The sequence below is a fragment of the Chroicocephalus ridibundus genome, chromosome 7, assembly GCF_963924245.1.
Source record: "Chroicocephalus ridibundus chromosome 7, bChrRid1.1, whole genome shotgun sequence".
Classification (NCBI taxonomy): Eukaryota; Metazoa; Chordata; class Aves; order Charadriiformes; family Laridae; genus Chroicocephalus; species Chroicocephalus ridibundus.
The window spans coordinates 58,144,109-58,160,154 of NC_086290.1; the positions used below are offsets into that span (position 1 = coordinate 58,144,109).

Genomic DNA, 16,046 nt, shown 5'->3' on the forward strand with positions numbered 1-16,046 from the left:
TCAGAGGATTTCCTGCAAAATGTATTCTCAGCATGGGCACAGATGTAAGGTGCGTGAAGCAGCAGTGAGCGGAGCTCTGGCCATTCCACACGCAGCCTAATTAGCCAAATTGAATGTGAAACTGGAGTTTTCCAATTGCCTTTTTTTTTCCCACTTATGTAGAAACACAACAAGTTATTTTCTACCTATAACTGGGAGGAGATGCAATATTACAAGAGCAATATTCCCTCTCTCTAAAGACACTCCTTCCACTGGGAAGGAGAAGCTCTGCGGTGGAGAGCTTGGGAACTTGGCCAGTGGCTCGTTTTTTTCTCGGTTCCTTGTGGGCAACCACACAGCAGTGCGGCCAGAACGCGGCGATGGCTGCGGGCACTGCCTTTCTGGCAAGTCCCATTTCTGGGGTGCTCCGTCCAGCTGCGGGGGTGGAAGCGATGCCTGACATGCAGGAACTCTGCAGAGCCTTTTGCTACAGCAATGTTATCTGTTCCTGCTAGGCCCTAGAAATTTATAGTCATCCAGACCCACTCAAAACTTATTTTAACTAACACAGCACTATTCATAATATTTGCACTGATGTTATATTTTATGTGTGTATTAAGGCTGGTTTTACTACAGAACAACCCGCTATGAATTAAGAACTGGATGGGCTTAGCGCCTAGCTCTGTTTGCGCCTGTGGAAATAACACTGTAATCAAGAGATAACTCACTGAGCAATGAACATTCCCATTTAGGCCCGGTTCACTTGAAATCAATGCATTAGATTCAACAAATCTATTTAAATTTAAAGCAAGTTTCAGTAGATTCAACCAGTATAGCATTTTTCAGTCTGAAATAACAACCCAGACTCCTTAAAACCACCCCATACCTGCTGTAGTGTTTAATTAAGAGACCTAGGCAATGTCTTTCTTTTAAAGAGAAGTGTTTTGAGATGGGTTCTCAAAGCTCCAGTTGTGCATGAATTAATTTAAGATAAAATCAACTGTTACTGTCAAGAATTGGCACTGATGGCATGAGACTGAGAAATTAAGTGCAGGGGTTTGTGCAGTGGAGAACTGGCACGGTCAAAGACCATTCACGTTCTTTTTGGACATTTCTAAGTGCTTATTCAGAGGCCAGCCCAGCGTGGCCGCAGCTCCATCCCTGGCCTAACACGTTTTTGTAAACCAAGGGCACTGGACACAGCAGCACAACAGTGGAAGTTATACAGAGTTTTCAAAAACCTTTTAGTTGTGTTCGAGAGGCCTGAATGCAGACATGGGACTGAAGTGAGTAGAGACGGGGAAAGATGCTGGGGTTTTGTATAAGCTGAGAAGAATTTGACTAGCAACTTGAGAAAGGAGACAAATAAAAGTGGAGCCTTACAGCTCATCTTGAAGGCCTACAGAGATTTTTAAAAAGATTAGACATTGATAATGGGGCTAATCAGAAACTTCAAAATGAACTTGACTTATTCTGAGGAGATAATAAAGCACCTTGCTCCAGGCAGGAACCAGCCACAGCGTCTGGGTCAAGAAGTTTTCCCACCAGTTGGTTAGTTAGTGGCATGGGCTTTCAAGCATCTCAAATGAAGGCAGAAGGCAACAAGGTCCCTCTTGACAACAAGCTGAAGGTTCTAGAACAGCACACCACCTTGAAATATCAATTCAGGCAGAGCTTGAAACGAAGAAATCTCGCCTTGCTCCGAATTAGCTGTCCCGGACAGCAGGAAGCTTACAATACACTTTTCTTCAAACTTAGTAAAAGTTCTCCCATCTCAGAGCAATGCAATGCAGCGGCCAGGAATGATAGCGAAGATGTGGGCACGGACGTGTGTCAAATTAGCAATAACCAATTTGGAAGGCAATGAGCCAAGGGAAACAAAGGAGGACAAATCCCTTGCGCTAAGCTGGCAAAGGAGCTCTTCAGACATGTCCCTACAGCAGCACTCAGTCGTGGGCTGTGTAGCTGTTGAACTGCTGTCTAACATCATCTGGTTCTGGACTCAAAGGCTAAGCCTTTACTGAAGTCTCTGATACAGTTGGGCCCTAAAGCATCAGCATCCTTAATTGAGCTGAGCCCTTAAATCCCCACGCATCCGTGAGACAGGCTCCTCTATGTGCAGTGAGACTCTTAGCACCCCCTCATGGGAGTCTGCTAGGCGTGCTACTGGGATTTGGGGTGGAAAACGAGCATTTTGGGACAACGCAGCATTGTTGTGAGCCATAGCCATACAAGATCCTGTGGGGTAAGAACATGAAAATAACTGTCCCAGGTCAGGCTAACTGTTCAGCTGTTACCTACCGGAGTGATGGCCCAGAATCCTGACTCTGAAAGGGATCAGTAACAAAAATGAGGCAGAAAGAGCAAGAATCAAGTGAAGGACAGAGGAATCTTGCCCCCACCTCTGTACATCCAGACCGTTGTGTTTAAAAGTTGTTGATGAATCCAATAGTCATTAATTTATCTATTCCCGTTTTAATCCTGACATAGCCATTTAAATTCAGCCTCCGAAATATCCTGTTGCAGTGTGTTCTGCTATTTCATAACTGGCAGTGTGAAAAAATACTCAACGAAAAAGCAAAGTCAAAGCGTTCTCCACTGTCTGCCCACGTGTCTCTGCCCAGCCCTGGGCCCCAGACCACAAACCAACCACATCATCTGATTTTGAGTTTATAAAACATGCAAAACTGCTCATCTGGCACCTTTTCTGTTGTCCATACAAAGGAAAGAAGAATTAAACCCTCCAATACGTGTCTAGACTACACTCTAATTAAACTTATTTTAGATCACCAATCTCTAATGAGTCTTTGATCACAGCATAGTATAAACTAACAGGTTAAAGGTGAGCCCCAAGTTCAGCACCTTACATGTGTTTAGGCCAAACCCCTCTTACAGAGAGAACTGCATCTACAAAAAAGAGTTTTTAGGCTGCTTTAATGCATTGTATTTTAATCCTAGAGGATCTGAGGTAGATTTTATCTTCAGTGTTTGATTTAAGAGGGAGTTCTGTCCTTAAATGCTACAGAAAAGATTTGCAAACTGCTTCCTCCATCCTCCCCACATACCTTTACTCTGCACGCACAGCAGAGCCAGGCAAGGCTGTAAATACGTACATCAGCAAGTTCCCCGGAGCAGACATGGACCTCTCCTCCCTCCTCGTCTGAGCCTCGAACGGATTTCCAAAGGAGCGTTTTCTTAGCATGGCCTTCACTAGGATCTTTGAGGAAGAAAAACAGACCAGTGAAACAGCAGGACTGACTGACTCCTTGAAGCTAGTTCAAAGGAGTCTAACAGCAGCTTCTTTAATAATTCAACAGACATTTAACAGCCTTACAGCTAGAGCACGAACTAAAGGAACCCACAGCACGTCTATCTGACTTCCAGGCAGTGACAATGCCATTCCCTCAGGCAGTGAGCTCAGATCCCTGGATGCACATCACTGTTAGCAAGAGGCGAAGCAGAAGCTGCTGACCGCTGCCTGCCACTTATGGTGGTCCAAGGCAGTGAGAAAGGGGCACCAGAGCTCTCCTGGGCCACCCTCACAGGTAGGCACTGTGCAGAAAGTGCCGCCAGCTCCTGCGGGTGCAAAGGCAACGGCCCTGCTGTCAGGGGAAAGGATGGTTTTCACTCCCCCAGCTGTCTGTTGGGGCAAGCGTCTATATTAACATCACACCACAAAGAGCTTTGAAAATGGTTCCTTGCTGTGCTCAGCACCCCTCTCGCCAGCACGAGGAAGCCCCAAAGGCATCTGCATCATAGTTACTGCCTAGAGCAGACCTCCATCTGCCTACACACAAACTGCCGAGAGTGCCCTGAACACCCGCTCGTGGTCCCCCAAGGCTGGCAGGCAAGTGCCAGCTACAGACACCACTGGCACATGTCTCTACTTCTCTGGCCAGGTCACCTCCAGAGTGTGGTGTCTAATACTGGGACATTCTGAGGATCCAAACAAGGTGTCTTGCAACCTCTCGATTACTGAAACAAACCACACTTTGGATGTTTCTGGTGTTCTGGGATGTCTGACACCAGACACTCTGAGGGTGCGAGCCTGCAGCTCTTATGGGAGCAGCCAGATACGAAGAGGACTGCTCACACAGCCCGGCCCTGCAGAGCCCGGCTGCTGCAGTGCTCAGAGACACAGAGAGCTCACACTGGGTTGAAAGGCCAAGTTTCTCATGCCAGGAGCACACGTGTACCCTCTCCAAACCTCCTTCACCAGCTGAAAGCTTCAGCAAAGCATCACGCTCTTGACCCATGCAGAGGATGCGGTTGTGGTTTATACATACCACAGCTGGCAAACTTGGAATCGTCTTCACTGAGTTCTTCACCTCCTCCTCTGTCACCTCCACCACAGTACAGTGCTCTTCCTCCAGCGGCAGGGACTCCTCGCCACCCTTCGTTAGCCACGGATGCACCTGCATGGGGAGGCACACCGACAGCTGTAGCTCTCCCTTCTACAGCAGGGCGCTACGACATCAGCAGTGAGGGGGAAATGGGGGCACGGGACTGATGACGGGGGTAAGCTGTCAGGGCTGATCCACTTTCCATTTCGAGCCAATGCATCTTAACCCTTGGAAATCACTGCAATCTGGTGGCTGGCCAAATGGCACCCCCTAATGCCCAGTGCTGTCACACCCACTGCCACCAACCAGCATCTTGGAGGAACCCAGCATCCTCTGAATCAAGTTTGAAATGCTTTGAAAATCTGGGTTATCCAGCCTTTTCATCTTTTTCTCTAATATGTACACATTTAATCTAGGGTTACCCGTGCTCGCTGCCTGGGAGAATCAAGAGCACTTATACATCTGCACAAACAAGGGTTTCGGTGCTTAATACTCAGACCTGAATATTGAGGCCTCGTGCTACTTGAACGGCCTCCTGCCTACATAAATAGTGAAATAACACACACTGCCACCTGGACACCAGGTAAACATCTCCACACCCACACAAAGGAAAGAGGAGGCAGTTTCCCACCATCCCTCCCTGTTGCTGCTGTGGAGCGGAGCTGACGGCAGGATGGGGTGAGGGTCTCTGCTACCCACACCCAGGGCTGGACATCTCGCCTGTCAGAGAGAGCATCCTCCAGCGGTGGTGCTAGAAAGGCCTGCCTCACCCTCCAGGATGAGGGGTTTAATTGGGATGGATGCTCCTGCCTCCCGCCATTCCAGTGAGCTGGACGCAGGTGTCCAGAGTGTTTTCCAAAGGCTTAGCAATGTGCTGCTCTACGGCACTTCAGTTGCGTTTTCCAGAGATCATTGCTTGTGCCCACAGTAACTCTTTTCAAAGGCTGATCGCCACGTCCAGCCTTAAGTGAAGCTGGTGCACTAAACTCTACAGTCTACCTGGGAACTGCAAACATTTCAGCTAGGGAGAGGACTACCTCGACATATGTTCAGTGTTCCTTACACGAAATGATTTGCTTGATTTATTTTGATGGCAAACAGCAATTCCAAACCCAGCTGGTCAGAGCAGTTAAGATATTTGTCCAGCCTAAGCCCCTTATATAATTTTACCCCTCTTTGCAGCTTTTGCCATGTTTATCTTCAATGTTGACATCAAAGATTTATCAACTATAAATGATCACATACAAGAAGCAGCATGAAGCTCACCAACAGAAGAATGTTTGCAGCCACGTCAGTATTTTATCTTGCAAGTAAGGAATGTGAAAGAGGAAGGAGGGGAGCGTGAAAACAGGGGAAAACAAAAAGGGAAGGAATCCAGGGAGGAGGCGGCGGTGGCCTGGAACAGCCTAGAAACGTCCTACTATGCCAGGAGCCAAGGCTGGAGCTCTGATGGCAGCTGTGGCATCAGAACAAAGCAGCTCCTTGGGATTAATCTGTGAATACAAATACGGAGGGAGCCTGCCATCTCCTTGTCTGGATTGCATCAGCTGCACATGGCAGGCTCTCCTGTGCTTCCTGGGTTGGATTCCTCTGGCCAGTGCCTTCAGTCACTCCACAGCTGCCTCTCCCAAGAAGCTGCTTGGCCATCGTCTTACTTGGGGGAACAACAGAAGAAAGCTGCCCTCTTTCTATTGCCTCTCAAGGCCCTGGGCTGAGCCCAGCATGGTGCAAGAGACACATGCTCTTTCACCTTCAAACACAAGTCCTGAAGCACACCAAGCATTTCAGTGCGCGGCCAGGGATAAGTTCCAGCACCCTGTTTTGCTCTTCTCCCCGAGGTTCTTACAGGGCTCAGGTTTCCACATGAAGTACCTGCAGGAGCTGCCAAGTGGAATCACTTAATACAGCTCCAAAGCTCTTTCCACCATCACCAGCTGTGGCCTCCTGGGCATGGAGTGAGGTGACATCACGTTTCTTCTCAAAGTTCAACCTTCCTACTGTAAGCTTTGGTGGCAAATGTGCTGGTGTTGGCCTGAGACAAACCCTGTGCCTCCCACAGGGTGCTGACGGATCTCCGTGGAAATCTTGAGAGCCTCCAGCAGGTCCGAGGCCTTGGTGAGGGGGGACAGGAGGACAGAAAGCCCGTGCAAAACCAGAATGAAGCCAAACCCTGTGAAGCGTTACACTTTACCAGTCCCAGTTGTTCTCTGTGTTAATAAGCTGCCTTGAGGCCGTTGGCCACGCGCACCCCAGAGGAAGAACACGCTTCCAGCCCCTGTAACGCAGGTCCAACGCTGACAGCACAGGCTCTGCAGCCAGCAGTCCCCGTGACAATGTCTCAATTCTCCCAGGGATTTGCTGAGGATCAGCCAGCTTTTGAGTAATTTTAATTTAAATAAGTAAACAAGAAAGCTTTTGTCAATATTCCCCAAGCAAGCAGCAGCGGCAGAGCTGTTACGCACTGCAAAATGAGCACTCTCCCTTGCCGAGGCGATGTGCCAGAGAAAGTTCCCAAAACAAACACCGGGAGCAGCTCTGCCTCATTAGAAGATACCAAAGGACCAACAAAATCATTTGAGAGAAAAGACTACAATATCAATGTCCAATTTACCTTAATTTCAGGGACTGTTATCCTTGTTTCTGGATTTTTATCGAGCATGCGTAGGATCAGTTCCTTGAGCTCTTCGCTTATCTGTGCTCTGAGTAAAGAAAATAGCAAGTATATGGTTAACAGGGGAATTGTAAGTGCTCTGGGCACACATAGTCCTTACCGTGGTTACTTGGTAGACAGCCTGCTCTGCTGAGAAGGTATTTTCTCTGCAAACCTAGCTTGTGAAAGGAAGCTCTAGTTGGCTTGGCTCCTCCTCAGGCATCTCTGTCACTGCCACGGGGTTTGGCCATCCTGTTCTGCCCGCTAACACAGCTACATGCTCTCAAAAGGCAGCAGAAGGGACCAGGCAAATGGATCTCAGGACATTTTTAAAGACAACATATTACAGGAGAATTTCAGAGGACAGCTTTTGGGACAACAATACGTTATTGAGGGCAGAACTGGAGCCGGGCTCTATGACAGAAGAAAGGCACAACTTGATATGCAGAACCTGCACCATAAGCAAACAGACACTGGGAGAAACAGCCCCATTTGACATTCAAGTTCCCAGTTAAGCTTACAGGTTGTGTTCAATTGCTTCCATGAACACTGATGGCAGCCAGTTTGGTAACTCGGTATTTCCTACCTGTATAGCTCAGCCTTGGGGTAACAAAAGGAAGGAATGAACAGACAAGACTAAGAGAGAAATGCATCTGCCTGAACCCAGAAGCCACCCTATTCACACCAAGCCCTTGGTCCTGCAGTCTGTCCCTCTACTCCAAAGGCTTTGATGACTTCTGTTGCTAATGATGCAGGCAGCGTCTTTAAAACACGCTTGGTCTTTATGATCAAAGCGATACTGAAATAAAATATCAGCGCGTGACAGAATAGCATTAGGCAGCTGAAAGTCTGTATCACAAATGACTATTGAGGAGCTGCGTTTCTGCACGGAGATGGGACTTGGCAGCATAAAGTGTCACTCCCCAGCAGGGCTGGGTTTCAGACTGAAAACACGGATGAGGACCAGGTGCTGTGCCCACATCCTCGGCACCCCTGACAAGTAGAGGAGGGAATAAACTATCATAAACCTAACTGAAGACCACATCACGGTAAGGGATACTAGTCTGATGAAAGCAGAGCTGCCATTTAATAATTTATGAATACTTTGTGTAGAGTTTGGTTATGGGATCTCAAACAACCACAAGGAAACACTGCTCGTTCGGTGGGAAGGGGCAGAAGGTGGGTTTGGTTTAAAGTCTGAACACTTCCAGAGTTGCATCCAGGGTCTGTAGAACACAGGCAATATGGCCCGGACAAGGGGAAGGGCAGGATGAGTCCCTCAGACTTCCCACTTCCTAGGCTGCACTGCAGGTGACAATTTAGGTGGGAATGGGAAGAACCGTGCTGCTCTTGTGATGAGCTCCAGGCCCAGAGGAACAGCTATGGGGAGCGACAGGGCATTTAGCAGGTCAGAATAAACAGACTCCTGCGGGAGGACCACACTGAGATGCAGGTGAGATGGTGTTTTTAAAACACTTAACATCAGATCTGCGCCAAACTGGCAATGGCTTCACATTTAAAACACAAGAAATACAATATATAATCACCTAAAATTTCTGGGCACCAGATTGATTTCTATACAACATAAGATTAACGTCATAAGGAAAAGCCCTGTAAACAGAATCATAAGATTTCAGGTGGGTTATATCCAGGTAACCGACCACATCACCCTGTCTCTGCATGTCCTTCTCTCTGTTCTGCCATGGCACACATTGTACCCGATGGCATTTTTCATCTGAAAAGCCTGTGCTATCTGGAATTTCTCACAGTGATAGTCCTGTAACGGCTCTCGGGAAAAGGCCAAGCATCCCAGAGCTCAGCACCCATCTGGGAGGGCTGCCAGCACCATAGATCATTTTACAGGGTGCCTGCAGGTCAGAGAACATTGTCCTGGACTTCAGCTCTTCACCAGGAGGGACCACGCAGAGTTTCTGTCTCTCTTAATACATGTTTGGACAGAAACTTCTCCAGTTTGCTTTTTAGTCAAGCCAGGATCATCAGGGTGTGAGCTAACCCCATTTACCTTGTGTCAAGCCAAGGACTCATTGACATGAGTAAGAACACCAGAGCGATAAATATTTACCCCAGCGTCTCTAAGGGAAGGGAAGGGACAACGACGCCGGAACAGTCAGCTCCATCTCTGTCCTAAAGGTTGTCAGGAAACAGGCAATGAGTTTCCATGGACTGTCTGCAGAGAGGAATGTGTCTTTTGTAGCCATGGTGAAATAAATTCAAACCAAAATACTCCTAACTGTAGCGAGGTGCTAATTCTGTGGGAGGTCAGGGTGGATCCAGTCCAGTGAATTCCAGCTTTATGTACGTCTCTAACTGCCTTTATCTAGCAAATAGATGTAGCTTAGACAGCCATCGACACCCAGTAACACTCTGCTCCTCCTATAGCCTAACGAGGGGGGCAGCTTATTTTAGACAGGAGAGCAGGTCACCGAGAAATCCAAATAAATCATGCAGCCCAATTATCACTGAAGGAAGTGTCTGAATGAAGAAAGGGTTCTTAGCACAACCCAGTTAGCCCATTAAATGTTAATAACTTACTGCAGAGACAGATGGGAACAGTCACTCGTAAGCTGACTGCTAACCCAAATATATGATGGCTGAGAGAGGATGGGCATTTTGCCAGGACCCAAGCAAGCGGAGAGAAGACTGCCAAGGAAACATAAACAATTTTTTTTTTTTTGGCTGCAGCACTGTCAAGACAAAGTCCTGCCCCAACCACAGAGCAACCGGTGGGAACATGGCAGTGTGGCATGACCACAGCCCTCCTGCTCTTACTGCCTGAAGCCAGGTTAGCTGTAAAACCTCACCAAGGGCACAGGGCTGGCTCGCCAGAATTGCTCTACGCCCACGACTGGGGCCTGTGTTTGCCATCTAACAAGTGGCCTGACCTTGTGGCCGCAGGTCCTTGGGAGGTGAGCTCCACACAGTCCTCGGTGTGGGCAGAGGTGGCTCCATCTGAGCTATCTGCAGTGGCTGTGCTTCATAGTCCATGGAGAGGTAATTAATACAGCCCGTGGAGCCTGGGGCATGAGTCATCCCATCTAAAGCAGATGTCTAAAATAGGACAGCCTGAGTACCCACTGCCTTCTGCAGACTCAGAAGGAAGCCTGGGGCGGCCAAGGCACAGGCCCAGCCCTTCGCTGTAGGTGTCTAAAAATTCAGTGAGCATCTCAAGAAATTCATGTAATAGATGGATACATGCACGAATCACGGGCCGCCTGACAGCATCCCTCCCTTCCTCTCTAATACCAGATGTGCCTTTCATTAGAGTTTTAATTTCTTCATGCTCGTTTTAAATCAAGTCATTTTATCTCTATGTTTTTATTAGAATGAGCAATTGGGTCAAGAGGGTTAGAAATTCTTTGCCTGACTACTGTGCTGGGTTTGTAAGAAAGATAAAGAGTCCAACTTCGGCTACTTCATCTGATAGCAACCAGGAGAAACTAATTAATCACCAACAAAAAGTCACTATAGGCCCGAAGACAGAGGAAATGCTGAGGAGTGGCCAATACGCGAAGGGAAAGACATGGCGGCTCGGTGGCAGAGGCCGAGGACACATTGAGTGTAATCATCCCCTGCCAGCCTCATCTGATCAGACCACAAACACTCATCACTCAGTGCCTCAACGCTGAACTTCCCACTGCTCAAGTGGCACGTGAGTGGCCTTGCCTTGTCCCCCCACACCACCGAGTGCTCTGGTGTGGGCTAGAGGACACACCGTGACCGTGCAGCCGGCCATCACACCTAACCCAGCCCAGCGGTCTCCACCACACAGCTCTGACTGCGGCCAACACGGGTTTTTCATAAGTAGCCCCAGTCTGCCAGCACACAAGAAAAACCCGTATTTTCTTGGAACGTGCTGAAGGAGGCAGAGAAGTGGGGATGCACCAAGCTGTGGTTGTGTACCTCAGGACAAGCCTCCTTTCACCAGACACTTCCCCATGGAAGCGGCATGTGTTTACTTAGCCTGAGGTCTAGAAACCACATGGCTTTGGAAAACTAATACGTTGAATCATTCTGGTGGCTACCACACTAGAGAAAAACAAAACCACAACCAAACCATGCTTCCAGCATCTCCAGGGTCAAGCAGCTGGGGCAGAACTCCCTAGAACCATACTGAAACCCTTCCACTTCCAAAGATTTCGGGAGGCGTTTCCTTCAGCCCCTGTCTGCACAACACGACCGCAGGAGCAGCAGAGGCAGCTGCAATGCTTGGACAACTTCTGTACATGTGAAGGACCTCACCTGCCCTCGTCTGTCCCTCTGTGGTGACCTACCAGCATTTATGCTGCACAGTGAATAACACTGAAAACTGAACTTTATTTTACAGTAGTTGAGTAAAGTTTACTTACTCTTCTGGGAACTCTACAGGCTTGTTCTTGATCCTGTTATGAAGACCCAGAATATATTCATCTATAAAAGGGCACTGTAAAACAAACAAAAGATTTTCCAGTTGTCAGATCCTGGCACCGCTTGGGTGTTTGTCATTCATGTAACAGAAGTTTACTCTCTGAAAAATGGAGATCCTGACCTGGCTAGCTTCTGTCACTGCTTTGAGGTCTCTGTGACAAACATCGTTTGGAGCTAGGAATTACTACTGAAATACCTGTTTTTCCATTGTGAATTCAGATATATGGATCCAACGCATATTCAAAGCATGACTTTTTACCCTGGATTCATTTACACCTAGATTCTGGCTCTTCTTATGCAGCAGGGCCAGCAGGACTGACAGGCGGTTAACCGAGCTGCGGTGAATGCTGCAGAGGGTGCAGGAGCGGCGTATTCACAGGCCCTATCACAGCTGCAGCAACACCGAAGGAGCTGGCAGACTTGTTCCAGTGGGTCATGGGCTGCTAGCAGCCCTGTCCCAGCCTCTATGGCCAGATTAAATTATGAAATATAAAATAGGTACAAAGTGTACGATATTAACTGTACAGGGACATGTGGAACAGACAAACGTATCCTTGGGCCTGGCTTTACATTCCCTGCTTTCTTTCCCTCCAGTGCTTGCCAGAGGGAAGTAATGTCACTGTGAGGTTATACCAGGACATAAAAATCAAGGTTATACCCTTTCACTTGAGGATTTGACCCAAATAGGACATCATTATAGACACAGGTCAGAGAATATTTTCCATCCTGACTTCGGTCAGCAATATCACACCAGCAATGGAGGTAGTTCTGCCTCTGCCGTCTCCTCCAGCCACTTCTTACCCCTGAGCTGGATGCCTTATGCCTGTGGGGTGGGATCTGCAGTGGTCCGTGCTTGGACAGGAGGTTAAAGGTAACATCCCGCACCCACGGACCGCATGTACCTGCTGTACTGCTCGCCCTGGGAGAACACGGGTGGGACAAGGGGTTTCTGGCCACAGGAGAGAGAAAAGCCGCGACCGGTCATGGAGCTTGCAGTGTGGCTCTGCCAAAGCGGTCTCCATCTGGCCCAGCTCAGCTCTGGCAGACGAGAGCTTTCTGTAATCTGGTTTGCTAAAGCGCTGCAGTGGCTTGGGATCAAACCTGTGCCTCTCTCCAGGCTCTGCCTGGCTTGTTTCTAAATACAGGCAATATGGACAACCCCCTGACAAACCGCTGTTGGTGCTACTGATGGTGCTCCGGGTTTGTAGCACAGACAAAAGCTCTGAGTACAGAGGCCGACTCTAAAACCCCCCCCTTCCACAGATCACAATGTCAGCCCCTTCTCACCCACAGGGTCATCTGGGAAAACAGGAGCTTGCAGAAGGTAGGTCTTTGTTTCTATATATTTGCCTTTATTTGGAAAGGAATGAGTCAAAAGCCATGCGGGCAGAGACTCCCACGCAGGGCTCCAGCATCTGAAAGCCAGCTTACCTTCCCGTAAACAAAGCAGTACAGGGTAATTCCCATGGCCCACACATCAAGTGCCTGAAAAAAAGCATGCGCAGGCAGTAAATGAGATGCACCACAGATGATCTGATGAGCTGGATTTTCCCACTGATTCACAGGACATTATTTGTATGCATTTAACATTTTCTGTTTCACTGTGCAGAGCCTCTCTGAAGTTGGGCTCCTAAAGGCGCTGGTACCATGCCTGGGGAATGAGGCCTGCGCTGGGCCAGACGTTGCCTCCTTTGTCCTTGCTGTGGAGTGCAGCGACCAAGGGGCAAGCAGCCCCTTTTCCTGACAGGAGATGACACCACTCAAGGCTGAGCCTCAAAAGTCCTCTTTCAGGCACAAAGCCCCCATTAGACCCTATCCCCGTGTCTGCACCTCAGCGCTCAGCACTGCCTCTCACTTTCAGAGGATCAAGATATGACCTTGGTGCCCAGCAGCCCCCGGTGCCTCTTGATTATTTTGGAAGGGAATCAAGAATTTCCTCCTTTCCCTTTGGGCAGGAAAAGGGCTTTAACATGGCTCCTGTCTGGGCATGGATCCACTGCAAAGTCTGTCTGTCTGCTGCAGAGAACACCCAATGTGAGTTTTGCTTGGCCTGAACACAGAATCAGAGCTTTGGTTTTACTTAATAACCTCCCCAATCTCTGGGCGGGCAACACGCAAAAACATACAAGTGTGGTTCTGCCCTTTGCGCCACGCCTGGGGGTCCCAGAAGACTGTGAGCAAAGACCTACCTTTCCACTGAAACTTTTGCCAGTGTCTGAAATGGCCTCTGGTGCCATGAATGCTGGCGTCCCCGCCGTGCTGGAAAGCTGGGCATCGTTCCCTTCAAATTGATTGCTGACTCCAAAATCAGCGATTTTGACGTGTCCATCATCTCCTAAGAGCAAGTTGGAAGGCTTGATGTCCCGGTGAATGATCTTCTGGTAGTGCACTGGAGAAACCAAACAAAAACAAGAACACGATCTGCCACGGCAGCCAATGGATCCAGGGGAAACCCTTCCAGGAGGATGAAAATAAAGGCGCAAGCTCAGGCACCCCACTCAAAGCTGCTGCTGGATATGCAATATAATGTAGTAGAAGTACTGTTTCGTATAGCCATTCCTTTTCGGTGCCCCACTGGGACATTCACCAGAGTACACCATGCAAAAATCTGTCACCAGTAATTATGCAAAGAACGGACACGAACCCAGAGCCAGCCCAACCAGCGGGACCAAGCAGAGCTGTTAGAGAAACAAATCACTCCAATCCTGCAGATTTGCTTGGCTTCAGCGGACCAGTTGATGGACTGGGCAACATGCTGTATTAAAGGTTTATGGGATCCAAATAAAAAAGCTAATTTTAAATTTGTTTATTTTGAAACTGCAGTGCCATAAAGCTATTCAAAAGGGGCAGAGCCACAGGCAGAATGAAGCAGGCCCAGAGGAGACGTTTAGGCAACTAGCAGCCAAGCGCCAAGGCCAGCCAACAGCTCAGAAATCGGTGGGTATTTCCAGCTCGAAAGATGCCCCTGACCATGGAGCAGCCGACAGTTGGTTGGTGCCAGCACCCCCAGAAAGGTGCTTCACAAGGGAGCCCACAAATAGAGAAGCGACCTCAACTTGGTTTGCATCATTTCAAATCCCCACCACCGCACAAAGGTGCCAGCCACGCGGCCACTCTCGCACCCAGAGCCGTAGCCAAACCCCTGCCACACAGCCTTTTGGAGTGAAGGCTGCTCCTACACGTGCGGAGCCTTCACTCCGCGAGGCTGCAGAGACTCCAGCTCTGTCCTGGCTCCACGAGGTCAATGGTGGGCACCAGCTGAATCGTTTGTACATCCAAAATGAAAGAAACCCTTGGAAAGAGCTTGGAGGCCGAGATGCACTGAAAACAACAAAATCCCTCTTGTTACAAGCTACGTGGGAAAAAAATATCGCAGCTTCAAGAAAGCCGTTTTTCTGGGTCACTGAGTAAAGCGGCAGCAGGGAGTTGTAGGAAAGTGGCTGACTTCTCAGGAACTCGGAGAACAAATTTAAAAATAAAGAACCCCCACCAACTTTCAGAATACAATATGACCCCAAAAGCAGAACTGTAGAAAAACCAAGAGGCTTTACTGACCAGGAGAGGAAATCCTCTAAGTCTTTACTGCCCCTTCCAGACCCCTTGGCCTCCCTCCTCCCCTGGGCCAAACCACCATTTTCATGTTTCCTTCTTACAAACGGAGCTTGTTTGTTTTTATACCTCCCCATGAGCGCTTTCCACATCTCCTAGGAAATACACAATTGGGTGGGGGAAAGTGCTGCTCTAACCCTTTCCCGCTTTACAAACCTGGTCAACACATTGCCACAAGAGCAGCCTGCCCTACGGAGCATCCCAGCTTGTGTTTTAGGACCAAGGAAGAACAAACTTCACATAACTGTTCTGCTCTTTTCAAGCCAGCTTTCCAGCAGGCCGTGTTTGGGGAGGGGAAGTCACCCTCGCAGACACTTTTTCTGCGAGGACCTCTCCTTAGCTGAAAGCACTGCTGGAGGATGCTGTCCTTAGGACGTTAAATTGCTGGTGTGGAGACCCAGCAGACACAAGCTCGCTGGAGAGCACTGGCGCTTACATCCTCTCCCAGATGTGCAGCAACCACATGGCCACGCTGTGATGTGAGCCAGTTAACGCTGTAACAGCCCGGCTAGACAGTCACGATAAACACTGAGAACCCTGCAACAGCAGTAATTATGAGAAGACATCGGCTCCGCAGCAAAGCTGGTGGCAAGCTGACATTTCATTATGGTAATATCGGGAGAGCAAAAACAAGTGAGGCGGGGATGAAGTTTCCCTTCAGGAGATGAGCTGCCTTTCAGGCAGGTGTCTGGTATCACGCCTGATACCGCAGGGCTAAGATTCCCAATGCCTCAAAAAAATACAGGCCGCAAATATACGTGGGCCATACGAGTACATCCCTGGAGCCCAGCTGGTGAAAACTGAGGGAGTTACACTAGACAAGCAGGTACGCTACACTTTGTTATTTCTTCTGTACAGGAAAGAAAACATAAACCCCCCAAAACCCACAAACCAATTCCCGCATCTGATAACTATTAATCTTGTAAAACACATTCCCTGCCTTTGTGCAATCTAATAAAAGCGTAGGAAAAACACGGGCCATTTGCCAGATGCTCTGTGTTTGTTCAGTGCCCATCTCAGCCTGGTACCCAGCAGGTCTG

General features: G+C 48.7%; 1 protein-coding gene across 6 annotated transcripts in view; it reads right to left on the reverse strand.

The window, feature by feature from the left end:
* CAMKK1 (calcium/calmodulin dependent protein kinase kinase 1) overlaps window positions 1-16,046 on the reverse strand; it is a 107,213-nt gene that overhangs the window by 11,099 nt on the left and 80,068 nt on the right. For all 6 annotated transcript variants that reach the window (XM_063340939.1, XM_063340938.1, XM_063340942.1 and 3 more), the window contains 6 exons: window positions 13,587-13,786; window positions 12,829-12,882; window positions 11,340-11,413; window positions 6,934-7,021; window positions 4,266-4,394; window positions 3,093-3,196 (listed from right to left, as the gene is read on the reverse strand). In XM_063340939.1, coding sequence (XP_063197009.1) covers window positions 3,093-3,196; window positions 4,266-4,394; window positions 6,934-7,021; window positions 11,340-11,413; window positions 12,829-12,882; window positions 13,587-13,786 — 649 coding nt within the window. The remainder of the gene's footprint in view (window positions 1-3,092; window positions 3,197-4,265; window positions 4,395-6,933; window positions 7,022-11,339; window positions 11,414-12,828; window positions 12,883-13,586; window positions 13,787-16,046) is intronic.